Source organism: Oncorhynchus kisutch, linkage group LG30 (genome assembly GCF_002021735.2).
Source record: "Oncorhynchus kisutch isolate 150728-3 linkage group LG30, Okis_V2, whole genome shotgun sequence".
In the NCBI taxonomy this organism is placed as follows: Eukaryota; Metazoa; Chordata; class Actinopteri; order Salmoniformes; family Salmonidae; genus Oncorhynchus; species Oncorhynchus kisutch.
This window is the reverse complement of record NC_034203.2, coordinates 3,820,001-3,847,498: the sequence shown is the minus strand read 5'-3', so window position 1 is coordinate 3,847,498 and position 27,498 is coordinate 3,820,001. Positions and strand designations below refer to the sequence as shown.

Sequence of the window (27,498 nt, the reverse complement as noted above, 5' to 3'; positions counted from 1 at the left end):
TTGTCTGTCCTGATCAGGATGTGATAATTCCTGAAGGGCTGAAAACATTTCAATGAAAGGAACACTGTCAGAAGTTTGAGGTAGTTTACATGAGAGGCAGAGCTGTCGGGACAAAGATCGAGGGGCTCTTCCAGTGACAGATAGCCGAGAGAAGGTTACCGTTAACTTTTTGATTGAGGTGATGTTGTGTACACAGACGTTGGGTAGATACCCAACGCTGGAAGTCTCTCATTCCCAGTAGACACAGTGGTACTGAGATGGAGGATGCCATCAACCCCAAGACTCAAAGATACGTTCTGAGCATAACAGGAGCGCCCCCTGCGGAACTGTCGATAGTGTAGCCCGATAAAATAGATCCAGCTTGACGCTTAGGTATTCTATTCTCTATGTGGGCACCAAACAGCTCTTTTTCCTGTTGATCTTGAACCCTAACTCGGTGAGGTGGGTTAAGAGGGAAGCCGTGTCTCGTACTGCTTTGGTGGAGACTCTCATTTTTATTTAATTTAACTAGGCAAGTCAGTTGAGAACAAATTCTTATTTACAATGGACGGCCTACCCAGGCCAAACCCTAATCCGTACGATGCTGGGGCAATTGTGTGCCTCCCTATGGGACTCCCAATCACAGCTGGTTGTGATACAGCCCAGGATCGAACAAGGTTCTGTAGTGACTCCTCTAGCACTGAGAAGCACTCTAGCACTGAGTGCCTTAGACCGCTGCGCCACTCTTTAATCCCCTGATTCTCCGGGGCGCTACAGCCTCCTCCACACAAATGTTGAACATGCGGGGAGCTAGTGCTAGGCCGAAGGGGACACCAAGGTATTCATAGGCTGTTCCATGAATGGAAAAATTGAGAAACCTCCTGTGTGCTGGTATTACGTAAAAATAAGAGCCCTGTAGGTCGATTGAAGTGAACCAGTCGCCTTGACGAAAAGAGCTAGACAGCACGTTGACCATAGGTCCGGGCTGGTCAAGTAAGTAAGCACATGGACCTTTTCAATATGGCTGTTGAGGGACCCATATGTCCAGAATGGGGTACATCCAAATTGTCGGTCTTCCACAGCTAAATCAAAAAGAGCAGAGGGGAGAGTTGTGGCATGGAGGTTTTAGTGAGCCCCTTCCATCTTCCCTGTGAGCGGACGCATAGGAATGACCTCCCGTTCGCGACAGAGCCTGGGCGCGAACCCAGAGTCTCTGGTGGCACAGCTAGCGCTGCGATGCAGTGCCCTAGACCACTGCGCCACCCAGTAGAGCTGAATCGGTTTTTGAGTCTATTGCCCAGAGAACCTAGTAGGTCGGGCTGGTCAAGTAAGTAAGCACAAAAACAACTGAACGTTATGTGAACTATGCAAGCTGAACTGGTGTGCTAGCTGAGGTAGGCCGTCTAAGCATTTCACCTAGCTTAGGTTAGCGGAGTCTACATTTAATCTGAGGTGAACTATATACGAGAGCTAAGCTAGCAATTGCTAGACGGTGGTTAGCTAGCTAACTATGTGTTGATATATCTTTCAAAAAACAGCGCGGTAGAAAAGACTAACGTTAGCCACAAACTACAAAAATGCTGTTACTTTTCTCAACAATATTGATGCCCTGAATTTAGCAGGTGCTATCGACAGATCAGTTGAAAAAAGTCATGGACTACTGTCTGCACATGCCACGGTCATGTGAACCGGAGTGACTTGACAACGCTGGCCAAACAAGATGCAGCTACAAACAAAACTGAGTTTTGGTTCCAGTCTGCCATGAAGCGTTCATCCATGTATATGGGTAAGAGTCTAGCTACATTTTCACATATTATATGTTTTCATTGCAAGTTAACGCGTACTGTTAGCTAGTGAATGTTAGCTTGCTAGCTCGCTAGCTAACATTATGTGTATGATCTGTGTAGTAATATTATTTGAATCAGAAATCCATTTGCATTACTAGTTATTGCTAAATATTAGCTAGCTAACTTTGAACATTGTTGGTTAGCTCATTAGCTACCTTCAGATTCATACTACAGCTAAAGATAATGTTTACATTTGTAGTAGTACGAGTTGAGACTATGCTAGCTAGCTAGCTAAAGTACATGTCTAAACACCACTTCGCCAGATGATTACATGACCCTTCCAGTTAGCCAGATGTGTCTGGGGGTGATTACGGCAATCTATTGAACATGTCTAGACAATAGTGTCCCATCCACTTAGCTAGATGTGGCTGGGGGGTGGTTATAGAATTTCCTTCACATGACTCATCAATTTAGACAAGTGTGTCGGGCAAGTGTCATCTAATAATTATACAATATCTTTTATCTTGTTATTTTTATCTGGACACATTGTTTTTGATATAGCACTGTACCATTTACACTTTCTGTAGCCTGTGTGTGTGACAAATAAACTTAGATATTTTTTATATAGTGTGTTTATCAGTGAAGAACAACATGACCTGCACCAAAGTCAGATTAGGATATAGGCCAAGGGCTAGATAGTGTATTTTTACCTGGAGTTTTTCCTTATTGTAGGCTACTACTTTTACCACTTTTAGTCTTGAAATCTTTGGTAGTTTACTAAACTACTCACTCTGTCTAGCACATAGCCTCACATGTGAATCCTTAAAGAGATGGGTGGGGCTAAGGCTTAAGAGGTTGGGAACAATGCTGAATGGATGTAGACAAAGAAGAGCTCTCCAGTAGGTGTACCAAAACATTCAAGGGACATTTTCTCAAAAGGGGGGGTCACAAGTTTATCAGCTTTCCAAGCAGAATTACTTTCCCAATGTTCCAACTGCAGTGTATGATATACAATTTTCTAGGTCTCTACTTTTATACAATGTAAAAAAACACAATTTCAAATTTTGCTACATAAGACCGAATCGAGGCAGTTGGTCACAAATATAGTAGAAAGAGTAGAAAATGCAGAAAAGTAGAAAATGAATTGTACTTCAACACAAAGAGACAAGAGCAGAGGTCTTACGTTCGGCAGCGTTAACCTTGCGGTTCGCTTGAGAACATTTAAGCAGGATCAAGTCGTGCTGAGGGGAGATTCCCGAGCGTAGTAAACTTCGCAAGGAAGGGAGCGAGAATAACCAGTTGGGCGGGTGAGTGGAGCCTTATAAAGCAGGAGGGGCTCACCTCATTCACCAGTCAACCGGTCTGTTTCTGACAGATGTTGTGTGATTGTTTCTTCCTAGTAGTGATCCGCCTACCGCGAATCCCATTGTGTTCCATAAAAAATTGTATTTGAATGAACCTCTTTACTTCTGATCTTCTCTGCAGGTAAACTACACGATTCAAAAAGTATGCTAGCATGAATAACCTGTGCACATACAAAGATGGGTGTATCATGACTGCTCACTTTTATCTTGACCACATTGTGCAATGCAACAAATTCAAGAGAAAGGGCTACAACCAATTTCCTTGGTTATACTGTAGTCACAGAAAAGCCATGTACTTTGTGAATACCATGTGATTGACAGGCGACGAGCTAAAAAGGTGCTGTAGAATGTGTTGTTTACCCCTTCCCACCTAGCCCCAAGTGTCATTACCTTCATAAGGCGGTAAACATGTGGCGAAACAATATTATTATGAGACAAACACTGTTGTGGTAGGTGTATCAAAACTGGAATTCCTCAGCATGCGGCAGTGCTCGTGTGCTGTTCTAAGAGAGCTCCATTTATAAGGACAGAAAAAAAAGTCTGGCTCCAAAAATAGCTTTGTTCACATGGAAACGACCTGGAGGGAAGAAGAACAGAAAGAGAGAGGAGGCTAGAAAGAGAGGGGAGAAGGAGAGACTAGAGACAGAGGAGAGAGAGAAAGGGAGCAAGAGAGAGATGTCTGTATTTTGCACCGGGGGATAGGAGGAGAGTAGAGGAGAGGAGGGTAAAGCTTTATCTCCACAAACCTGTCCTGTCTCATCAAGCCGAGCCGCCGCGTGTCAAGGTGTCTAAATCTTAATCTCCAGCATGGGCAAGAGCCTGGCTCAACGGCTACCTCCGGCTCCTCTCCTAACGGTTTCGCTGTATGAAATATCATCAAGCTATTCTCCCTTCTCCAGAAGAACTATGTCAATTCCCCGTCGTCACTCATCCTCCTCGGGCTAATGGAAAATCTCAGGAGAGGGCCTGGGTCCCAAAGGGCAAACTATTCCCTATATAGTGTACTTCTTTGGCCCAGGGGGCATAGGAAAGCCCCCATAGGGCCCTGGTCAAAAGCAATACACAATATATGGAATAGGTTGCCATTTGGGACTCAAATTGAGACTGTGCGAGGCATCTGGGGAGTTTGTGGTACACAATATTACCCATGCTACAGGCTCTGGCTGGGCCAGTCAAGAACATTCAGAGACTTGTCCCGAAGCCATTCCTGCGCTGGCTTGGCTATGTGCTTAAGTTCATTGTCCTGTTGGAAGTTGAACCTTCGCCCCCAAAATGAGGTCCTGAGCGCTCTGGAGCAGGTTTTCATCAAGGATCTCTGCACTTTGCTCCGTTCATCTTTCCCTTGATCGTGACTAGTTTCCCAGTCCTTGCCGTTGAAAAACATCCCCACAGAATGATGCTGCCACCACCATGCTTCACTGTAGGGATGGTGCCAGGTTTCCTCCAGAAGTGACACATGGCATTCAGGCCAAAGAGTTCTTGGTTTCATCAGACCAGAGAATCTTGTTTCTTACGGTTTGAGTCCTTTAGGGGCCCTTTGGCAAACTCCAAGTGGACTGTCATGTGCCTTTAACTGAGGATTGGCTTCAGTCTGGCCACTACTATAAAGGCCTGATTGGTGGAGTGCTGCAGAGATGGTTGTCATTCTGGAAGGTTTTTCCATCTCCAAAGAGGAACTCTGTCAGAGTGACCATCGGGTTCTTGGTCACATCCCTGACCAAGGCCCTTCTCCCCCAATTGCGCAGTAGGAAGAGTCTTGGTGGTTCCAAACATCTTCAATTTAAGAATGGAGGCCACCTTGTTCTTGGGGACCTTCAATGCTGCAGACATTTTTTGGTACCCTTCCCCAGATCTGTGCCTTGAAATAATCCTGTCTCGGAGCTCTACGGACAATTCCCTATGGCTCGGTTTTTCCTCTGACATGCACTGTCAACACTGGGACCTTATGTCGACAGGTGTGTCTTTCCAAATCAAGTCCAATCAATTGAATTTACTACAGGTGGACTCCAATCAAGTTGTAGAAACATCAAGGATAATCAACAGAAACAGGATGCACCTGAGCTCAATTTTGAGTCTCATAGAAAAGGGTATGAATAGTTAGTGTTTTTTTAATTTTTTATACATTTGCAAATACTTCTAAAAACCTGTTTTCGCTTTGTCATTGTGGTGTATTGTGTGTAGATTGATGAGGAAATAAAACACTTGAATACATTTTAGAATAAGGCTGTAATGTAACAAAATGTTGAAAAAGTCAAGGGGTCTGAATACTTTCCGAATGCACTGTACACAGCGGACCGATCATAGAAAGGTGCAGACGTTCAGGGGGGTTCTTTTACAATTAAGAAAGAAGAGCGGTGGTGGATTACCACTTGGAAAGAGAGACAAAGGGAGAATAGAGCAATGGATGAAGGGGGTGTGAGAGAGAGGGGAAAGGGAGAAGGGACACATTTTCTTAGAGCTAGCTGATGTCTATTGAGAAGAAATATGTCAATTCAAACAGTCTTTAATTCTAATATAAAAATGTCACTTAACAGAAGCTTTTAACCAAAGTGACGTACAGTACAGTGTGTGCATACACTTTCAATATGTACATGTGATCCCTGTGGGAATTTTACTAGTGTCTATATAGTGTAAAAAGAGTGAAGATTCATGAAAAGTTAGCAATGGCCAGTGTTTTCCAGATTTTCCCATCGTCCTTAGACTGGAACTTAGGGCCCTTGATCTAAGCCTTATATTCCTATGGATAAACAGGTTCACCTTAAGAACTGGTTTCAAATATTATTTGTTGTCCCGGAGTGTTTGATTGTGCTAGCACATGGAGTGCCAGATGGGCAGGGTTCGCATTTTTAGGACTATTGATTCCATAAGTTACCGGGAAAGCTAAATCAAGCCTAGCTACAATATTTGAACTTATATTTGAACTTATCTCTTGTCTAACTGATATCTTAGACGAGAGGAAATGACAGAGGGATCGAACCCTGGCCTCAAGGGGCAATATTTTGTTTCTTAGTTAAAATTCCCGAAGGGATTATATACAAATATATGCTCTCACTGTGCTGCAAGTCTATTTAGATAAAAACATCTGCTAAATGGAATATTATATAATTAGAGGTAATCTGCGATGGCAACATCCATGTTTGGACTTTTGCATTTATGTTAATATAGCATTTGATTAATGAAGAATAGAATGTAAAATGCCTCTGGAACTTAGTTCAACTGTCTAACCTCATCAGAACCCAAAATATAATGATGTTTTACTGCTTTGTTTGTAAATAAACACTAAACAAATCAAAAAAAAATTCTCACATGCGCCAAATACGAGTGTAGACTTTACCGTGAAATGCTTACTTATAAGCCCTTAATTCTATTTCTTGAACTGCATTGTTGGTTAAGAAAATATTCACTAAATAAACTAAAGTAAAAGGTCAAATAAAAAGATAAATAAAAAATGCTTAAAACTATAATTGGACAGTCAGTCCTTGCATCCATAGGTCTGTCTATGAATTTGAGAGTGGTTGCATTTTTCCAGCCCCATCCCTCAGCTGTTTGCCATATCTGTGGCCTGTTTGTTGTGATTTTAACTGCAGATGACTACTTTAAGTAGACAAGTTGTGACAGTCAGGACCACCTCCCAGGACTAATTGTTGATTTATTGATGTTAGTGCATAAATATATATTTCAATGTCTATGACTGCCATGTGGGGATATACATTTTTTAAGTACCTGTCTAGGTCCTCAGCATCCTGCATGTTGAACAGCATGGAGGGGATGAGTTTGTCCATGTGCTGGGGCTCCCAGATGATGGCCTGAAGCTCATCGTTCACAGTCTTCCTCACCACACCCTGCAGCCCTTTGATACCGGCCACACGGATCCTAAACAGGATACACACACACTTTAAATACTATATTTGAAGGACTTAAACATTTCAAAGGTCACAGTTTATTGGGAAAGCATTCAGACACCTTCCCTTTTTCCACATTTCTGACACGTTTCAGGAAACTATGCGTACGTCGCAAGTCACTACTTCACAGGAGAGGCATTTCTTTTCAACATTTGTTTTTTGGCAGAAATGCCTTCTGGAACATGTGAACTTTCATGTGCCTTCATAACAAACGTGAATGGCCATCTGTAAATGAGAATAAAAGTACAATTACGAGACAAGTTTATTTAGCCACGGAAAAGACTGGAACCTTCCCGCTAGCCATGATTGGCTGAGATAGATGGGCTGGAAATGTCGAAAGATGAGTTTGGATTGGCCTGCCATGCAGCACGATTCTATCTATTTATTTATCCATTATTTTACCAGGTAAGTTGACTGAGAACACATTCTCATTTACAGCAACGACCTGGGGAATAGTTACAGGGGAGAGGGGGATGAATGAGCCAATTGTAAACTGGGGATTATAACATGAGCTGATCAGTATGTGTAGGCAATCCTTTCTAACACATCTTTGTTTGAAGATATCACATAGTAGAACAGCAAAAAAGTATGGCTCTCCACTTTCTGGAGGGCCGAGATGTGAAATCAGTGGAATGCCCAGTGGAAGCAGAGTGTGATAGCTAAGGAACTGGAGAAAATCCGTCTGTTTGATTGCAAATATATAGAGGGAGTTGAATAGACAACACACAGAAGGCTGTTGTATAACAAACCGGTCTCCAGATTACATCTTCAAACTAAGGGCAACCATGGTATCCGTGATAGAGAGGGAGAAGAGTCCATCCATATGGGTAAGATAGTCCAGCTAGCTACATTTTCAGATATAATACGTTTCTAATTTATCAGAAAGTCATTTTCATTGCAAGTTAAAGCGTACTGTTAGCTAGCTAGCTAATGTTAGCTGGCTTGCTCGCTAGCTAGCTAACGTTACATGTATGATCTTTGTAGTAATATTACTTGTATCATTTGCATTGCTAGTTATAGCCTAATGTTAGATAGCTAGCTAACATTGAACCGGGTTGGTTAGCTACCTGCAGATTCATACAGGGTAGTATAAATCAGGATTATGGTTCATTGTTTAGCAAGCTAGCTACATGTCTAAACAAAAGACTCCACTATGCAAGTATCAATTTCACTACACCTTCTGTAACCTGTGCATGTGATAAATCAACTTTGATTTTCTATGTGTCTACCAGACGGTAATGTGAAGAACATGACCTGGACCAAAGTCAAATTAGGATATAATGTTAGGCCAACAAGACATAGTCCAAATAAAAAACTCTGGTAGAATGCCCTCATTTTCTTTCAACAAACTCACAACCGCAAGATATTTTCTGTAATTGGCTAGCCATTAACTAGTAAATAATGATCTTGTTGTGAGTTTATTTTCCTGTAATAAATGAAGACAAATTAGCTAAAGTGAAGAAGTTGTCAGCTATATGATATGGTCATTATTTGAACTGACTAGCCAGCTAGCGTAACATTAGCTAGATAGCTAAGAAGCTAGAAACAAACCAAAATATTGTTTAGAAAGTTGCTAGATTGACATATACTGAATACATATTTAAACAGGTGGGTTAATTGGTGTTAAAATACATTAGTTATGCTATTTTGGACAAACAGGCAGCCTGTAGTTTTTGTATTTATACTGTTTTATAACAAAAACGACAAGTTTGATGATGTTGGGCGACAATAGAATGTTCATGATGTAACTGTGACAACTATCGATAGATGTGGTATAAACCGGTCTTCAGTTTAGTACATGACATCACATGTGAATCCTTAAAGAAATGGGTGGGGCTAAGGCTTAAGAGGGTGTGAACAATGCTGAATGGGTGTAGACAAAGAGCTTTCCAGTAGGTTTACCAAATCACTCAAGGGCCATTTTCTCAAAAGTGAGGTCCCAAGTTTATCAACTTCCAAAGCAGAATTACTTTCCCAATGTTCTCCAACTGTAGTGTATGATACACCATTTTCTAGCTCTGAGTCTTTACTTTTATCCAATGTAAAAAAAACTTTTCAAATTTTACTACACATCTAAATGTTGAAAGTGCGTAGGCGATAGAGAGAAACAAAATGGTGCAGTTTGTGCAGCCATGTGGCGGAGTGTGATGTGGGCACTGGGGTGTGAGAAGGTGGATCTGGGCAGGTGTGATGTCGATGTTTGTGTGTGTGTGTCTGTATGCTGTCATTTGATTGTGTATGTTTTGTATTGTTTAAAAAAAAATCTTAATGTGTTAAAAAAAATAACAAACCAAGACTGTTCTAATGGCAGGCTTGGTTGTAGCTAGATATTTCCGAGTCACGTATGGGTCAATTTTATAGCATTTTCCTAACATTAATGTCCTTCTCCTAACCTGACACGCCAATTCTCCTAACCTGCAGTTTACATTCTCCTAACCTGCTGCGAAAAGTCACATCTGCTAGTCAAAACCGGCAGACCTGCCCTGAGAACAGTGCAAGTATCCACTAATGCAATACATCTTGAATAAACTTAGCCAGAAATCGAATTAACCTTAGCCAGAAATCTAAATGGCAATGAGGAGTACACCACATCTGTCATTGGCGTCATCAATAAGTGCATCGATGACGTCGTCCCCACAGTGACTGTACGTATCTACCCTAACCAGAAGCCACGGATTACAGGCAACATCCGCACTGAGCTAAAGGCTAGAGCTGCCGGTTCAATGAGTGGGACTCTAACCCGGAAGCTTATAACAAATCCCGCTATGCCCTCCAACGAACCATCAAACAGGCAAAGCATCAATACAGGACTAAGATCAAGTCGTACTACACCGGCTCTGACGGTCGTCAGATGTGGAAGGGCCTGCAAACCATTACAGACTACAAAAGGGAAGCACAGCTGAGAGCTGCCCAGTGACACGAGCCTACCGGACGAGCTAAACTACTTCTATGCTCGCTTCGAGGCAAGTAACACTGAGAATGCATGAGAGCATCAGCTGTGCCGGAAGACTGATCACGCTCTCCGCAGGCGATGTGAGTAAGACCTTTAGACAGGTCCACATTCACAAGGCCGCAGGGCCAGACGGACTACCAGGCCGTGTACTGCGAGCATGCGCTGACCAATTAGCAAGTGTCTTCACTGACATTTTCAACCTCTCCCTGTCCGAGACTGTAATACCAACCTGTTTTAAGCAGACCACCATAGAACGCCAAGGTAATCTGCCGACCCGTAGCACTTACATCTGTAGCCATTAAGTGCTTTGAAAGGCTGGTCATGGCTCACATCAACACCATTATCCCAGAAACCCTAGACCCACTCCAATTTGCATACCGCCCTAACAGATCCACAGATGATAAAGTCTCTATTGCACTCCACACTGCCCTTTCCCACCTGGACAAAAGGAACACCTATGTGACATTGCTATTCATTGACTACAGCTCAGCATTCAACACCATAGTGCCCTCAAAGCTCACCAGTTAGCTAAGGACTCTGGGACTAAACACCTCCCTCTGCAACTTGATCCTGGACATCCTCATGGGCCGCCCCCAGGTGGTAAGGTTAGGAAACAACACATTTTTTTTTTTACAAATATTTACAGCAATATTGGTGGTGGGATGAGGTCTCTCTGCAGAGAGTGAATCATAGTCATCTGAATATATTCCTGGTGTCTTTATTAGATTAAGGAAGAGCAGGCATCTCTGGTGGAGTAGGCGTCCCTATAAAGCGCCTGCGCATAAAGCGATGTATGCACCACCACTGTTCTAGAGATTCTTTCACTGGTTGGTTGGATTGCTAGTGTTTGGTCTGTTCAGTGTGTTATCTAATAAACGTTGCGCTGCCTTTCTTTCCACTGTTATGGGTATTCTTTGGTTGTTTACTGTTGCTTTCTTTCTATCATCTCATGAAAGCAGCGAGCTATGGAACGGTGATTTGTAGATGAATAGGATTATTATAACAATCAGTAAGCCTGGCTACTGAATGTAATTAACTAGCCTACTACTTAGATTTACATTCTCCTTTTAACATTTTAGGATTATTATAACAATCAGTAAGCCTGGCTACTGAATGTAATTAACTAGCCTACTACTTAGATTTACATTCTCCTTTTAACATTTTAGGATTATTATAACAATCAGTAAGCCTGGCTACTGTATGCAATTAACTAGCCTACTACTTAGATTTACATTCTCCATTAAACATTTTTTGTTGGTGGCCCATTCTTTTATGGCATGAAAATCTGTGTGTAGCTTTAAAGGGATACACTGGTTAACCAAAATTACAACTTTACATATTTACTTGTCTATGGACAAGGAGAAAATGGCAATTTCCTCCCAGTGAGCATAATTTAATTCAAGTGAACAATTCCTTTAATAATTTTTTTGTTCAAGGTTTATTTTCAAGCCTGTTATTTCCTCACCTGGTTCTGGTCTCAGGGTCTTCATGGGTTGAGTGGCACATGGCGCTGAACTGGGAGACAAAGAAGTCATAGCGCCGGTGGTAGGACGGTGTGTCCTCCTCGATGTTGGCAAACTTGACAAACTGTTGGAGGTAGAGACTAGAGTAAATGGAAATTCTAATGACCCAATTAACTTCTTGGAAAATACAGTATCAGTCAAAAGTTGACACCTACGCATTCAAGGGTTTTTCTTTATTTTTACTATTTTCTACATTGTGAAGACATCAAAACTATGAAATAACACGTGGAATCATGTAGTAACCAAAAAAAGGTGTTAAACAAATTAAATTATATTTGAGAATCTTCAAAATAGCCATCACTTGACAGCTTTGCACACTCTTGGCATTCTGTAAACCAGCTTTATGAGGAAGTCACTTGGAATGCATTGCAATTAACAGATGTTAATTTGTGGAATTTCTTTAATTCTTAATGCATTTGAGCCAATCAGTTGTGTTGTGACAAGGCAGGGGGGAAAACAGAAGATCACCCTATTTGGTAAAAGACCAAGTCCATATTATGGCAAGAACAGCTCAAATATGCAAAGAGAAATGACAGTCCATCATTACTTTTAGACATGAAGGTCAGTCTGGAAAATGTCAAGAACTTTGAACGTTTCTTTAAATGTAGTCGCAAAAACCATCAAGTGCTATGATGAAACTGGCTGTCACCGCCACAGGAAAGGAAGACCCAGAGTTACCTCTGCTGTAGAGGATACGTTCATTAGAGGTACCAGCCTCAGAAATTGCAGCCCAAATAAATGCTTCAGAGTTCAAGTAACATCCACATCTCAATATCAACAGTTCAGGAGAGACTGAGTGAATCAAGCTTTCATGGTAAAATTGCTGCTAAGAAACCACTACTAAAAGACATCAATAAGAAAATGAGACTTGCTTGGGCCAAGAAACACGAGCTATGGACATTAGACTGGTGGAAATCTGTCCTTTGGTCTGAGTCCAAATTTGAAATTTTTGGTTCAAACCGCCGTGTCTTTGTGATAAGCAGAGTAGGTGAACAGATGATCTCTGCATGTGTGGTTCCCACCGAGAAGCATGGAGGAGTGATGGTGAGGGGGTGCTTTGCTGGTGACACTGTCTGTGATATATTTAGAATTAAAGGCACACTTAACCAGCACCACTTTCACAGAATTATGCAGCGAAACACCACCCCATCTGGTTTGCACTTAGTGGGACTATCATTTGTTTTTCAATAGGACAATGACCCAACACACATCCAGGCTGGGTAAGGGCTATTTTACCAAGAAGGAAAGTGATGGAGTGCTGCATAAGATGACCTGGCCTCCGCAATCACCCGACCTCAACCCAATTGAGATGGTTTGGGATGAGTTGGACCGTAGCATGAAGGAAAATCAGCCATCAAGTGCTCAGCATATTCCAAGACTGTTGGAAAAGCATTCTTGGTGAAGCTGGTTGAGAGAATGCCAAGATTGTGCAAAGCTGTCATCAAGGCAAAGGGTGCTACTTTGAAGAATCTAAAATATATTTTGATTTGTTAAAACTTCTTGTAACTAGGGGGCAGTATTTTCATTTTTGGAAAAATAACGTTCCCAAAGTAAACGGGCTATTTTGTCAGGAAAAGATGCTAGAATATGCATATAATTGACAGCTTAGGATAGAAAGCACCCCAAAGTTTCCAAAACTGTAAAAATATTGTCTGTGAGTATAACAGAACTGATATTGCAGGCAAAAGCCTGAAAAAACTCCAATCCGGAAGTGACTCATGTTTTGAAAGCTCTGCGTTCCGATAGCCCATTCACTGCTCAATAGGGTATCAACCAGATTACTTTTTCTACGTATTCCCCAAGGTGTCTACAGCATTGTGACGTAGTGTAAGTGGTCACCTGATGGCTCTCAGAGTGATTCTCGCGTAAAAGACAGAGGTAGCCATTTTTCCTTTCGCTCCTACTGAAAAACCAATTGTCCCGGTGGATATATTATCGAATAGATATTTGAAAAACACCTTGAGGATTGATTATAAACAACGTTTGCCATGTTTCTGTTGATATTATGGAGCTAATTTGGAATTTTTTTCAGCGTTTTCGTGACTGCAATTTCCGGTCGATTTCTCAGCCAAACGTGAAGAACAAACGGAGCTCTTTCGCCTACAAAATAATATTTTGGGAAATAAGGAACATTTGCTATCTAACTGGGAGTCTTGTGAGTGAAAACATCCGAAGCTCATCAAAGGTAAATTATTTAATTTGATTGCTTTTCTGATTTGTGCGACCAAGTTACCTGCTGCTAGCTGGACATAATGCTATGCTAGGCTATCGATAAACTTACACAAATGCTTGTCTTGCTTTGGCTGTAAAGCATATTTTGAAAATCTGAGATGACAAGGTGATTAACAAAAGGCTAAGCTGTGTTTCAATATATGTCACTTGTGATTTTCATGAAAAGGAATATTTTCTAGTAATATTTATGTCCGTTGCGTTATGCTAATTAGTGTCAGTCGATGATTACGCTCCCGGATCCGGGATGGGTAGTATGGTTACTACATTCCGTACAGTGGTTTATCCTTTAAAAGTTGCAGTGTACTGCAGCACAGCTTGCATGGTGCCACATAATTCTATGGCATGTTATTTAAGTGCCAACCACTGGTAACACTAATGCTAGTTAGTGCTAGTTTGACCACCTGAGAAGCCTTCGATAGCCTTCAATAGTGACTATACTAGGGAATTTTAAACCTTCTTTTGTAAGAACATAGTATATGGGACTAATTTCAAGAAATTTTGTCCAACTAATTTGATTAATATTATGGTGTTTCTATTCCAAGAAAATTGAAAAACCCTCTTGGTTTCCGTTAGGATGGAACGGAAAATATGGCGCTGTACAACATGATGGATGGGAGTACGCTAAAGTACTTGGCTATTTAGCTAAAGAATCCCTGTGTCATGTGGGCACATGGGAGACCAGGGTTCAATTCCCCGACAAAGAGGAAGGAGAAGGCTGTCCTTGTAAATAAGAATTTGTTCTTAACTGCCTTGTCTATTTAAATAAAAGGTTTTGTTAAGAGCATAATATTCCTAATTGTAGTCTAACCAATACCCAAACAGAGATTCAGTCAAAATAAAAATCTCATTGATTTATCAAGACCAAGCCCCATGCTTGTCTCAGGGAATTGTGAAACGCAGCTAAAATAACTGTAGCCTATTGCTTCAAATCCTATTGCCTCTTACTTCAATATGCTATTTTAACAAAACCTACACCATATTTAGCAGCACATTACTCAACACTAGAGACTCATGTCACCTGCGGTAGACCTACAGCATATCGAAAAATATGACGTCACTCTCCACCAATAATTACATAGGAGGATTCTAAATTAAAACCAAAAGCCACCTCATGGGTCTCCCGGTGGTGGCCGGCACGGGTATCGAACCTGCATCTGTAGCATCACATTTTGCACTGCGGGAGCCCACCTCCAAAAAGTATTAAAATACAGAGAGGTGTTGGTAAAGGTATATCGGGCTACAAGTGTTGGACAACCTGTTTCAAAATGCCACCAGCTGTCCATCGATACTGTAAATAAAAACAGTATCTTGTTTACATTCTTTATTGTAACCACAATGTCACAAATAATGTGCATCTACCTTTCCAATTACTTTTAGAGTTTGGGATTCATTTGATTAATATTATGGTGTTTCTATTCCAAGAAAAATCCTCTGTGTTTCTGTTAGGATGGAACGAAAAATATGGCGCTGTAAAACGTTACACGTTACGTGATAAAACAGATGTGGACTATTGCTTCAAATCCTATTGCGTCTAACTTCAATACGCTCTTTAAATAAATAAGACCTACACCACTTTTAACAGCACATTACTCAACACTAGTGAGACTCATGTCACCTACAGTAGGCCTACAGTATATGGGAAAATATGACGTGACTCTCCGCCAATAACTACATATAGAGGATTGGAGGATTCTAAATTAAAACCAAAAGCCACCTCATGGGTCTCCCGGTGGCGGCCAGCACAGGTATCTGTAGCAACGCAAAGTATTAATGTGAGAGGTGTTGGTAAAGGTATATTGTCCTGCTAATAGCCCATAATGGGCTATTATAATGTGTCATCAAGTTGATAATATATAACAATATTTTGGAGGTTATTTCCTTTTCAAAAAAACAAAAGTGAGCGATTGTAATCTGAATAAAAGGCCAAAATAATATTTGTAAAGGCCAAAACATTTATTTCTGTTTTTAGAGGGAGAGAAACGCTGGGACAATTGTGCAATGCCCTATGGGACTCCCAATCATGGTCGGATGTGATATATAATAATACTTTTTGTGGTATTATTTGTTTAGTCTTTTCTGGTGGATTAAACTGAAATTGCAACCAATCACGGCCAGTGGTGATACAGCCGACCTGATTCAGAAATACATTTAACAATAGAATTCTCACCCTACCCTCCTAGGCAAGTCTATTGTCCAGCTAATAGCCATAATGGTGCTGTACAACGTGACCATGTGTTTTTGAAAGAGTATTTTCCAGTAAGCAACAATTTGTTAACCTTCATTAGACAACTTTGTTCCAATATTTCTGTAAGTCAGTGATATTTATTCCCATAGTAATTCGTTATGGATCCATAACTAAATAATAGTATTTTTATCATTATTTTATTACCGAAAGCATGAAGATGCCATTATTAGTTACATTGTTTTAGTTTGAACATGCAGACTGGCACTAAGAACAGAGGGAACATTTCCCTAGTCTGCACCATTATTAGTGCAACGCCCCTTAAAGGTGTTGCTCTGTGCTACCCAGTGTGTCCACCCCCACCCTTCCTCCTCCTCACTTCCAATGGGCTAGGTATTGTGTGCGGCTCAGCCGCCCATCCCGTGCCCCCTTTCCTTGTGCCTTGACATCTTGCACACTTTCAGTGAATATAGCTGGAGAACTGCAAGGCAATCCCATTGTGAACCACTCGGGAGCCATGACCAATATGACTAATATATATCGTCCTGCTAATAACAGATATTGTTAATAATTTGTAAATAAAGCCAGTTTGTAATTTAGAATATTTATTTCTGTTTTTAGAGGGAGAGAAACCAAAAACCAACAATCATCTCATAGGTCTCTCAGTCAAGGCCAGCACAGGCATTGAACCAGCTTGCACTGATATGCAGTGTCTTAGACCATTGAGCCACTCAGGCGCTGCACAATGTGAACGGTCTAGAGTGGGCTATGTACTTCATAGTTTTGATGTCTTCACTATTATTCTCCAATGTAGAAAATCGTTGTTTTTTAAATAAAGAAAAACCCTTGAATGAGTAGGTGTCCAAACTTTTCACTGGTACTATATATATTTTTATTTTGTTCCATTCCTTTGTCTTTGAGACAGGTAATTTTTCTATAAACAAATTTCATTACGTTATTGGAACTCTAACAAAGAAAAAATGTTTTTGCAATGTCAAGAATTGTCAAATGCAAACTCGACTAAGTAGAAGGAAAATTAATGTGGAATTTAGTGGAGATGAGTGTTAAGTGAATCTATCCAAGACCGGAGACTCTTCATCTACAGAAGATTGGAGATTTAAAGAACAGAACTGTATATCTGCAAGCTTTAGTTTTAATATGACCTGAACAAACATGCAAATTTTCACCTATAACTAGCATAGAATACATTATGAGTAACAAAATGTGGGTTGGGAAATGTCCACTTCAGGTGTGTCCATACAAAGGTATTACACCACACTGTACACTTCCGGCCAGAACCAACTGCCTCCCCATTGATCTCTCTACCGCATTGACCTCAAGCGATGTCACACACTCCAGTAATGACAACAATCACTAAACCATTCCTTTTTAAAAGAGCAAGGCGCTTGAGCTGATCCCAGCCTCTTGCGGCTTTGAGTAGCAGACCACCGTCAAGTACCAGGCTAAATCAGCCGCTCTCGCCAACCTGGCCACTAGCTGATCCCTACTCGCCTTCAACACTTAACTTGGCCTTTGCAACGCGACAACCCTATCATCACATCACCTGGCCGCATCGCAAACCTCCCAGTGACCTGGTCTCTTATTGTCCGAAAACCCCTTAGTGGGAAGAAAAAGAGCGTGGATGCTCATCCATCATCGGCCTAATCAGGGGGACTGACAACAGTGTGCTGAACATGCCTAGATAGGTGCCGAATTCGAGGGCCGTTCTGAAGCACGTTTGGTTGACTAGAGGATTTGAAAGGGACTGCGACAACAGTCGTTTCTTTTAAGGACAAAACACATGCTGATTAACAGGTAAAAGCAGCGAGTGGCCGTGGTGTGTTAGCCATCACACGCTGTGTGTCGACGAATGGTTGCAATTCAACATAGAAAAGTCAGGAAATGAACATGAAATGGCAGTTGATGTTTTGGTGATAGGAGAACCACCCGCTGGTTTTAATTGTTTGTCGGCATGGTGTGTTTATTCCTTTAGGGGAAGTAATGTGTTTATCATAATTTATAACATCATTGGAAAAGATGCATGCAATACATGACGAGGGACAGACCGAGAGGAAGGGCTCTGGAGTCGCCAGGGGGGAAATGTGGTACAGAGTGGACAGTGTTGACGGCCACTACCACTAGACCAGTCTCCGGCAAAATACTCTCAGTAACAGTCTCCCGGAGTCAGATTAAGCCTAGTCCTGGATCCAAAAAGTATTTTAATGTAGATTCTCCAATGAAATGTCTTCTTAGTCCAGGACTAGTCTTAATTTATGTTAGCAAAACTGGCCCTTAGACTATAAAATAGGAGAATATCAAATTTGGTTATTGTTACATCGACAAGGGATTGGTTACTGATATCAAGACGACTACTAAGAGTAAAACACAGCTGAATGTCAGGTATAGGCCTCCTATTTGGCTGACACATACACTTAATGGGGCGGCAAGTAGCCTAGTGGTTAAAGCATTGGGCCAGTAACCGAAAGGTTGCTGGATCAAATCCCTGAGCTGACAAGGTAAAAATGTCGTTCTGCCCCTGAACAAGGCAGTTCCCCGGCAGTTCCCCGGCAGGCCGTCATAGTAAATAAGAATTTGTTCTTAACTGACTTGACGACTTAAATATAGGTTACATTTAACAACATTAATTACGTTTTAGAACAGAAGAAACAAATCTATGAAATAACACATATGGAATCATGTAGTAACCAACAAATCAAAATATATATTTTTTTGAGATTCTTCAAATTTGCCTTGATGACAACTTTGGCATTCTCTCAACCAGCTTAACCTGGAATGCTTTTCAGTCTTGCTTTTCAGTCTTGGAGTTCCCACATATGCTGAGCACTTGATGGCTAATTTTCCTTCACTCTGCAGTCCGACTCATCCCAAAAAATCTCAATTGGGGCCAGGTCATCTGATGCAGCACTCCATCACTCTCCATCTTGGTAAAATAGCCCTACACAGCCTGGTCATTGTCCTGTTGAAAAACTAATGATAGTCCCACTAAGCCTAACCCAGATGGGATGGTGTATCGCTGCAGAATGATGTGGTAGCCATGCTGGTTAAGTGTGCCTTGAATTCTAAATAAATCATAGACAGTGCCACCAGCAAAGAACCCCCACACCATAACATCACCTCCACCCACACTGCGTCTCACAAATACACAGCGTTTTGAACCAAAAATGTCAAATTTGGATCCATACCAAAAGGACAAATTTCTACCGGTCTAATGTCCATTGCTCTTGTTTCTTGAACTAAGCAAGACAGTTCTTCTTATTGGTTTCCTTTAGTAGTGGTTTCTTTGCAGCAATTCAACCATGAAGGCCTGATTCACACAGTCTCCTCTAAACAGTTGATGTTGAGATGTGTCTTACTTTTGGGCGGTAACTCTAATGAACTTATCCTCTGCAGCAGAGGTAGCTGTGGGACTTCCATTCTTGTGGCGGTCCTCATGAGAGCCAGTTTCATCATAGCGCTTGATGGTTTTTGTGACTGCACTTGAAGAAACTTTCAAAGTTCTTGAAATGTTCCGTATTGACTGACCTTCATGTCCTAAAGTAATCGACTGTCGTTTCTCTTTGCATATTTGAGCTGTCCTTGCCATAATATAGACTTGGTATTTTACCAAATATGGCTGTCTTCTGTATACCAACCCTACCTTGTCACAACACAACTGATTGGCTCAAACACATTAAGGAAAGAAATTCCACAAAATAGGCACACCTGTAATTGAAATGCATTCCAGGTGACTACCTCATGAAGCTGGATGAGAGAATGCCAAGAGTGTGCAAAGCTGTCATCAAAGTGGCTACTTTGAAGAATCTCAAATGCAATATTTTTTTATTTGTTTAGAAATAAATGGGTTACTACATGATGTGTTATTTCATAGTTTTGATGTCTTCACTATTATTCTACAATGTAGAAAACAGTAACAATAAAGACAAACCCTGGAATGAGTATAAACATGCAAATGAGCCAGAGAGAAAGCAATGGGCCTCAATAATGGGTTGGATGGAATGCCTTGCGGCGAGACCTTTACAAACGATATACGTGACCCGTTTCAGGAAACTAGGCATTCCATCCAACCCATTATTGAGGCCCATTGCTTTCTCTCTGGCTCATTTGCATGTTTATAAGTCACTATAAGTCACATGTAAGTCACTACTTCACAGGAGAGCCGTTTGAACGTAAACTTAATTTTTTTATCAACATTTTGTTGGGGGGCAGAAATGCCTTCTGTCTTAATAACAAAGTTGTATGACATCTGTTAATGTGATTCAAATTGCTAAAAAACGAGGCTTGTTGGTTAAGCCACAGAAAAAGTCAGCAACCTTCCCACTAACCATGATTGGTTGAGATAATGAGTGGGCTGGACATGCATAGATATGAGTTTGGATTGGTCTGGCATATAGCATGCTTCTGACTATTTGAGGTGGTCAGTAGGTAAACCTGTCTAATGTAGCTGTTTTTATATTAAAACTTAAAGAATAGACTCAACTATCCATTTCAATAGAACATTACTGCAACAACTGTTTCAGAGCACTCTCATCTGAGTGTACCAGAGCGCAGAATAACTGATGAATTTACAAATGCTAAACACGGGTTGAATATGGCTGGTGTAGGTAAACTTAGGCAAAAAAAGCATAATTAAATTGTTGTAAGGAGCACAGTTACAGTCACCAACACTCTAGATAACGTGAAAACAGCCTAACCAGCTCTGCTAGAGCGAGTGAAATGGTCAGAGTTTTGGTGGGGGCTAAAGCTTAAGATGATTCTTATGACATTGTACACGGTCAGTGTGAACCAGTGACTTGACACAACAGCGTGCCAAGCAACGAAAATGACACAGGACCTCTTAATTAATGAAAGGGGTTGCAGTCTGCCGTGAAGCATTCATCCATGTATACAGGTAAGAGTTTAGCTTCATTTCCAGATATTCAAATTTTGTCAGAAAGATGTTTTCATTGCAAGTTAAAGCATACTGTTCGCTAGCTAGCTGACATTAGATGGCTGGCTCGCTAGCTAACATTATGTTTATGATCAGTGTGTAGGAATGTTCTCATAATTCCATTTCGCATTGCTAGTTATAGCCTAATGTTAGCTAGCTAACATTGAACCTATTTGGTTAACTTTATCTAACATTAGGTTTGTATTGCTAGTACTCTATGGATTATGATTCATTGATTAGCTAACGTGTCTAAACAAAAGAATCCATTTCGCCAGATTTATTTTATTTTTATTTTACCTTTATTTAACTAGGCAAGTCAGTTAAGAACAAATTCTTATTTTCAATGACTGCCAAGGAATAGTGGGTTAACTGCCTGTTACGTGACTATTCAAGTTAGCCAGGTGTGTCTGACGATGATTACGTTTATCATTGTATAATAATGCCAAAATGTTTGTATCTGGAATTTGTCTTTCAGCATCAGTAGAACAAGCCTGACTCTCCACCACCAGCAGTACAAGGAGAAAGGTCTCCCATCAAAAAGACCCGTAGAACACACCTGTATATCCTTACCAGTCATACAAGGAGAATGGTCTAATGCCTCCCATCAGAAAGAGAGCTGGCCCAAGCACAGGTTAAACCTGAAGCATGAGGACTGTGGTGAACTTCATCAATAACTGCGCAGAAGATAATGCAGAAGTGTTACCAGGACACCACCCAGGACACAAACACTTTGGTGGAAAGCTGCTGCCATCTCATGTGATAAAAGCAGCAGTGTGGCGTCCTTACAAGGAATCGATGACAACACTTGGTATGTAAAGCACAAACAACACATTTTGATTATTTAATTGACCTCCAACACGATTGGCACCACTTTTATTGATCTCACATTATTTCTGTATTTTCCAGAGGTACGTGTTGTCGGACTGTGTGTTCTTGTAGTTTACAAAATGATGTTTCTGTATGCAGTGCTGCTGCTCTGCACATTTGTAGGTAAGTGAGTGCTGCTGCTCTGCACATTGTAGGTAAGTTAAACTTAAATGATATGTTTTACATTACATTTTCTTTTCATTAACTTATCTTAATGTTCTTGTGTTGTTTGCAGGTGTACTATCCTTCTGACCCTATGCAGCCAGGCCCCATTTACTTTTTAACTCCTCGCAAGTGTGGCTTGTTTGGTGTCTGCTGTGAAGGAAACCCACAACAAGTCAACTACTTGATTGATGAAGGCATGTCATCCAGCAAAGGCAGCAGCGCAGTCCTCAACTACATGCACCGTTTCTTGACCAACTACGGAGTTGGGGAAACACGTGTGGACCTGAATTGTGATAACTGCAGTGGCTAAAACAAGAGCAAATTTGTGCTCTGGTATTGTGCCTGGCAGACCATGCACAAAGCACCACCACAGTCTGGACCTTCACTTCCTGATCACAGGCAACATCAAGTTCGCCCCAGACTGGTGTTTCGGCCTCATCAAGCAGTGTTTCAGAATTACCAGAGTGAACGCTTTGTCTGAGATTGCTGGTGTTGTGTAGGACAGCACTGTGACAGGGGTCAACATCCCACAGTTGGTTGGACTTGAGGATGGTACAGTGCTGGTGGAAAGCTATGGCTGGCAACAACACCTGACTCCGAACTTCAGGCCGCTGCCACAGTTCAAACAGTACCAGCACTTCAGGTGAATATCATTTTCATTGCATTGTATGAGGTTATTATTCTTATATGAACATGGGAGGTGAATTGATGTTGTGCAAGGCTGTAATGTCTTCTACATTTGTTTGTTATTTCCTGTTTCACAGCTTCGATGCTCTGGAGCCTGGTGTTGTCGCCAAGGAGCGTTCAGACTCAGTCGGGACGCTGACATCCTTCCTCCCATAGATGCCCTGCCTGTACAAGCAAGACCTGGACTGGACACAGCTAGACAAACATATGCTTTTGAGAAGATCAGGACATCACATGCCCTGCCCCAAAGTCAAGGGCAGGACAGAAACAGGCTCTCCGAATATAGATTCCCTTGTTCATGTGTGGTTCGGACGGACCAGTCATCAGCACTATCTGCAGTGCCTCTATTCAAATGACTCTCTCCTAACACACACGCCATACGTTGCTGCTACAATAAAAACATGTTATCCTGCTGCTCAGCCACTTTACCCTTGATTGATAGCATATAACTACCTAATATATCATTGATATTCTTGTATTATATTCTTGTATTATATTGCTAATGGGCAAGTACCCATTTGATTGCACCGTTTACACCCTCTGTAGAGACCCATCCACTTAGCAAGACGTGGCTGGGGTTATAGCATTTCCTTCACATGACCCATCTATTTAGTGTGTCTGGGTAAGCATCATCTAATATTTATAACGTGTTTTTGTTTGTACAGTTTCTGTTTACCTGGAATGTTTCCATATTGTAGGCTACTACCACTTTTAGTCTTAATCTTTACTACACTACTCACTGTTTAGTACATGACCTCACATGTGAATCCTTAAAGAGCTGTGGGGCTGGCGTAAGAGGGTGTGAACAATGCTGAATGGGTGTAGAAAAAGCAGAGCTATGAAGTAGGTACCAAAATATTCAAAGGCCATTTTCTTAAAAGTGAGTTTACAAGTTTGTAAACTTTCAAAGCAGAATTACTTTCCCATTGTTCCTCAAATGCAGTGTATAATATACCATTTTGAAGAAAACATAACCATTAAAAATAACTCCCTGTTTTAAACAGCCTTGATTTACTCATACACCCAGTAAGATTATTACATAACTAGTGTAGATAATCCATTTATCCAGGGAGGTTTAGAGGTTAGAGAGGTGAGTTAGCAACCGGAGGGTTGCCAGTTCGAATCCCGGGTCAGATGGGAAAAATCTGTGGGAAAGTTGGTATCAAATCCTAGATGCCATTTCCTGCAGTTGTGCCCTTGAGCAAGGCACTTAACCTCCCCACAACAACAGCTCCCAGGGCATCCAGTGTAGCATCTCTCCAAAACCTTTATATATGTATGTGTTTCTTTCGGAGGGGTTGGGTTAAAAGTGGAAGTCATACTTTGGTTGGACCAATAAAGTGATCTTATCTTATTTAGAACACCAGGCAGTCACAGTTGAGAGGCATCGAGTCAGAGGTCAACAGCTTTCGCTGCTGTGATTTCACTGGACACGTTCCAGGTTGTCGCTTTTCTTCTTTTCTGTTCTAAAGGAGAGTGGAGTTCAACTCATCTTCACTATATTCATTTTTTTCAGATGGAGACAGTGATTAAACCAGGGGGGGTAGAGCCTTTAACCGTTTGAATCCCGGGTCTGACAGAAATAATCTGTCGGGAAGTGAGCTGATAACAGGAGGGTTGCTGGTATCAAATCTTAAAAATGCCATTGCCTACCGTTGTGCCCTTTAGCAAAGCACTTAACCTCCACAACAACAATTGTCCACGGGCGCCCAGTGAGGCAGACCTGGTCCAACCTGTTTATGTGTGTGTCTTTCGGAGCGGTTGGGGTAAAAACTAAGTCAAAGTTCGGTTGGACATTTTTTACATTGATGAATAAAGTGATTTTAATCTGTAGTTGCACCTGAGATTTAATATTTTTTTCTAGGTAGTCTTCATGCAGTCACACCATGCATATCTTCTTTGTGCCCGGCCAGGGAAACAAACCAGAGGAAACACTTCTATGACGTCTGCAATGAAGGATTTTCCATTCAAAAGAAGATCTGAACAATTAAAACAAATACAAGCTTTTTCTACATGAACAGAAAAGTAAATTCAATTTGATATGAGACTTTGCCAGGTGTAAGGAAAGGAAGTTACTTTTCAGACTTGTAGAAGTGTAGGTGTGATTTCTGAAGTAGGCGGTGGACAGTGGAGTGGTGAACTAAGGTCACCGCTCCCACTCTTCCTGTCACAATTATTCAAGACAAATCTAACAGTGGGTTTCCATAGAAGAAGACAGGGGTCAATGAATCCTCGAAAGCCATTCATTTTCAATGGAGGAAAGCAAGGTTGGCAGGGGGGACTGTTGTGCAATGCGAGCATGGCTGAGGAAGCGTGAACAGGATGGGATCAAAGTCGGGGAAAGCTGAACTTTATGCAAATACTCAGTGATATTGAACAGTTGAAGCTAACTATAGCTTCCACCCCTCTGGATTGGCTGTTGATATCAAGCACTACCTAGCCTGCTTGCTAGCACCCACATAAGGGCGAAGCTAACGTGGCTATCCAAATTATCACGTTCATAGGAAACCCAATTTTTATTTAACCTTTATTTAACTAGGCAAGTCAGTTAAGAACAAATTCTTACATACAATGACGGCCTAGGAACAGTGGGTTCACTGCCTTGTTCAGAGTCAGAACAACAGATTTGGACCTTGTCAGCTCGGGGAATCAATCTAGCAACCTTTCGGTTACTGGCCCAATGCTCTTACCATTAGGCTACCTGCCACACCCACTAAGGCTGCATCCTGATTTCGACCATTTTCCCAAAGTGTCATCATGGATTCAACATTGGTGGAAACTCCCTCTAGCCAATGATTTCAACAATCCAATGCTTTAAAATACATGACAGGATGTGTGCAAGTGCACAATTTAGGAGAATGTTGGAGAATCTCAATCTTTGGCCAGGCCCCAAAACTCAAATCAGTTTCCTTCCTTGTATCCAATTACATTGATCTGTAAGGAAAGTGGGGGAAGCAATAGGGTCTGAGCATGACTGTAGCCTGGCTAGGCAGTGTCCACTTTCCACTCGACATGGCAGTCATCTAGTGCTTTAAGCTAGGATAAGGACGTACGTTTATTTTCCTTTATTGAGTCAGAAGCATCCACTTCATTGCTTTCTAATGTGGCTTTCTCGGCCCTCTCCCTAGAACAAAGACTCTCCTGTTTCTCTTATGAAGTGGGACTCTGTTGACCATGCTCGGTCAGAAAACAAGAGCTCGGTCCTTCAATGGCTTGCCCTGGAAGTGGAACAACCATGTGGAACTACATAAGCAAACAAGGACTAAAGAGATTGCAAATCACAGCCATACACACAGAGAGCAATGGAGCGTGTGAACTTCTCCTCAAATTCATTTAAAATATTCTGGGTATTTTGTGCTATTTTTTTGCAAGAGAAAATTTATGGAGCATGAAAATGCATGTAACAAAACACCTCAGCAAAAATAACTGCTCTCATGCTCTATAAACATTGAAGGGTTTAAATGACATCCACTGTGCTCTTAATAACAAGTTACACTGTGTGTCTGTTTTTATTGATTTGTCGAAGGCTTTTGACACCGTGGACCGTGCAAAGGTTGAAATGTTGTGGAATTACTGGTCATGCTCTAGATTGGTTAATAAATGACCTATCAAATCGTGCACCATGTGTAATGGCGCATGGTTGTAAATCTGAGTCCATAGAGGTGTGCTCAAGTGTTCCGCAAGGTTCTATTTTGGGCCCACTGTTGTTCATTTTGTATATCAACAACATTGGGGATCTTTTTGAAACAGAGGATGGTCATTTTTATGCAAATGACACTGTTCTTTATTCAAGTACATCATATAACAGAATTTGTCTGATTTAAAGCCGATTCTAAATTCAGGTAAAACAAAATGCATGGTATTTTCAAATGCCAGACATGTTACAAATCATGTCATTGCTACATTGGATGGACATACTATAGAGCAAGTTTAAGTGTACAAATATTTGGGTGTGTGTGTTGATGAGAAGCTGAGCTTCACTGTGCATGTAGAGAACTGAGAATATGATTTTATTACCGGCATAAGGCTGGTTTTTCTTTTGAGGCCAGGAAGGTACTGGTACGATGTACATTACTGTCAGTTTATACAGTGGGGAGAACAAGTATTTGATACACTGCCGATTTTGCGGGTTTCCCTACTTACAAAGCATGTAGAGGTCTGTAATTGTTTATCATAGGTACACTTCAACTGTGAGAGACGGAATCTAAAACAAAAATCCAGAAAGTCTCATTGTATGATATTTATGTAATAATACTTATTTTCCACCATAATGTGCAAATAAATTCATAAAAAATCCTACAATGTGATTTTCTGGATTTTTTTTCCTCATTTTGTCAGTCATAGTTGAAGTGTACCTATGATGAAAATTATAGGCCTCATCTTTTTAAGTGGGAGAACTTGCACAATTGGTGGCTGACTAAACACTTTTTTGCCCCACTGTATATATATATGCAGGCCTCAGCGATTACCATGAGAGCACTTGATTCAGTGTATCATGCAGCCCTCAGGTTCATTACATATCAGAAACTTCTAACACATCATTGTGATCTCTACAGCACTGTTGGCTGGTCGTCATTGACCTTGCGTAGGCTTAAACACTGGTATACACTGATGTATAAGGCCATATTGGGTAAAATGCCATTTTATCTCTGTTCTTTTTTAGTCAGGTCAGTAAATAAATATCAATTAAGGTCCCATTCTGATTTGCTTCTAACAGTACCAAAAATTAGAACAGGTCATGGTAGAAATAGTTTTAGTTACTTAGCCCCATGGTCCTGGAATTCTCTCCTGAACATTATCAAATTTGATGATCTAGTTTCATTGGTGGAGTTTAAACACTTGATCGATGTATATATATCATAGAAGAGTGTAATTGTTTTTAGGCCAGCTATTTTTAGTCAAGACGTTT

General features: G+C 41.1%; 1 protein-coding gene across 4 annotated transcripts in view; it reads right to left on the bottom strand.

Annotated features, from left to right (window-relative positions):
• Positions 1 to 27,498, bottom strand: part of efr3a (EFR3 homolog A (S. cerevisiae)) — a 236,022-nt gene that overhangs the window by 109,776 nt on the left and 98,748 nt on the right. For all 4 annotated transcript variants that reach the window (XM_031810880.1, XM_020466614.2, XM_020466615.2 and 1 more), the window contains exons 6-7: positions 11,451 to 11,572; positions 6,854 to 7,003 (exon numbers count right to left, since the gene is read on the bottom strand). In XM_031810880.1, the coding sequence (XP_031666740.1) occupies positions 6,854 to 7,003; positions 11,451 to 11,572 (272 nt within the window). The remainder of the gene's footprint in view (positions 1 to 6,853; positions 7,004 to 11,450; positions 11,573 to 27,498) is intronic.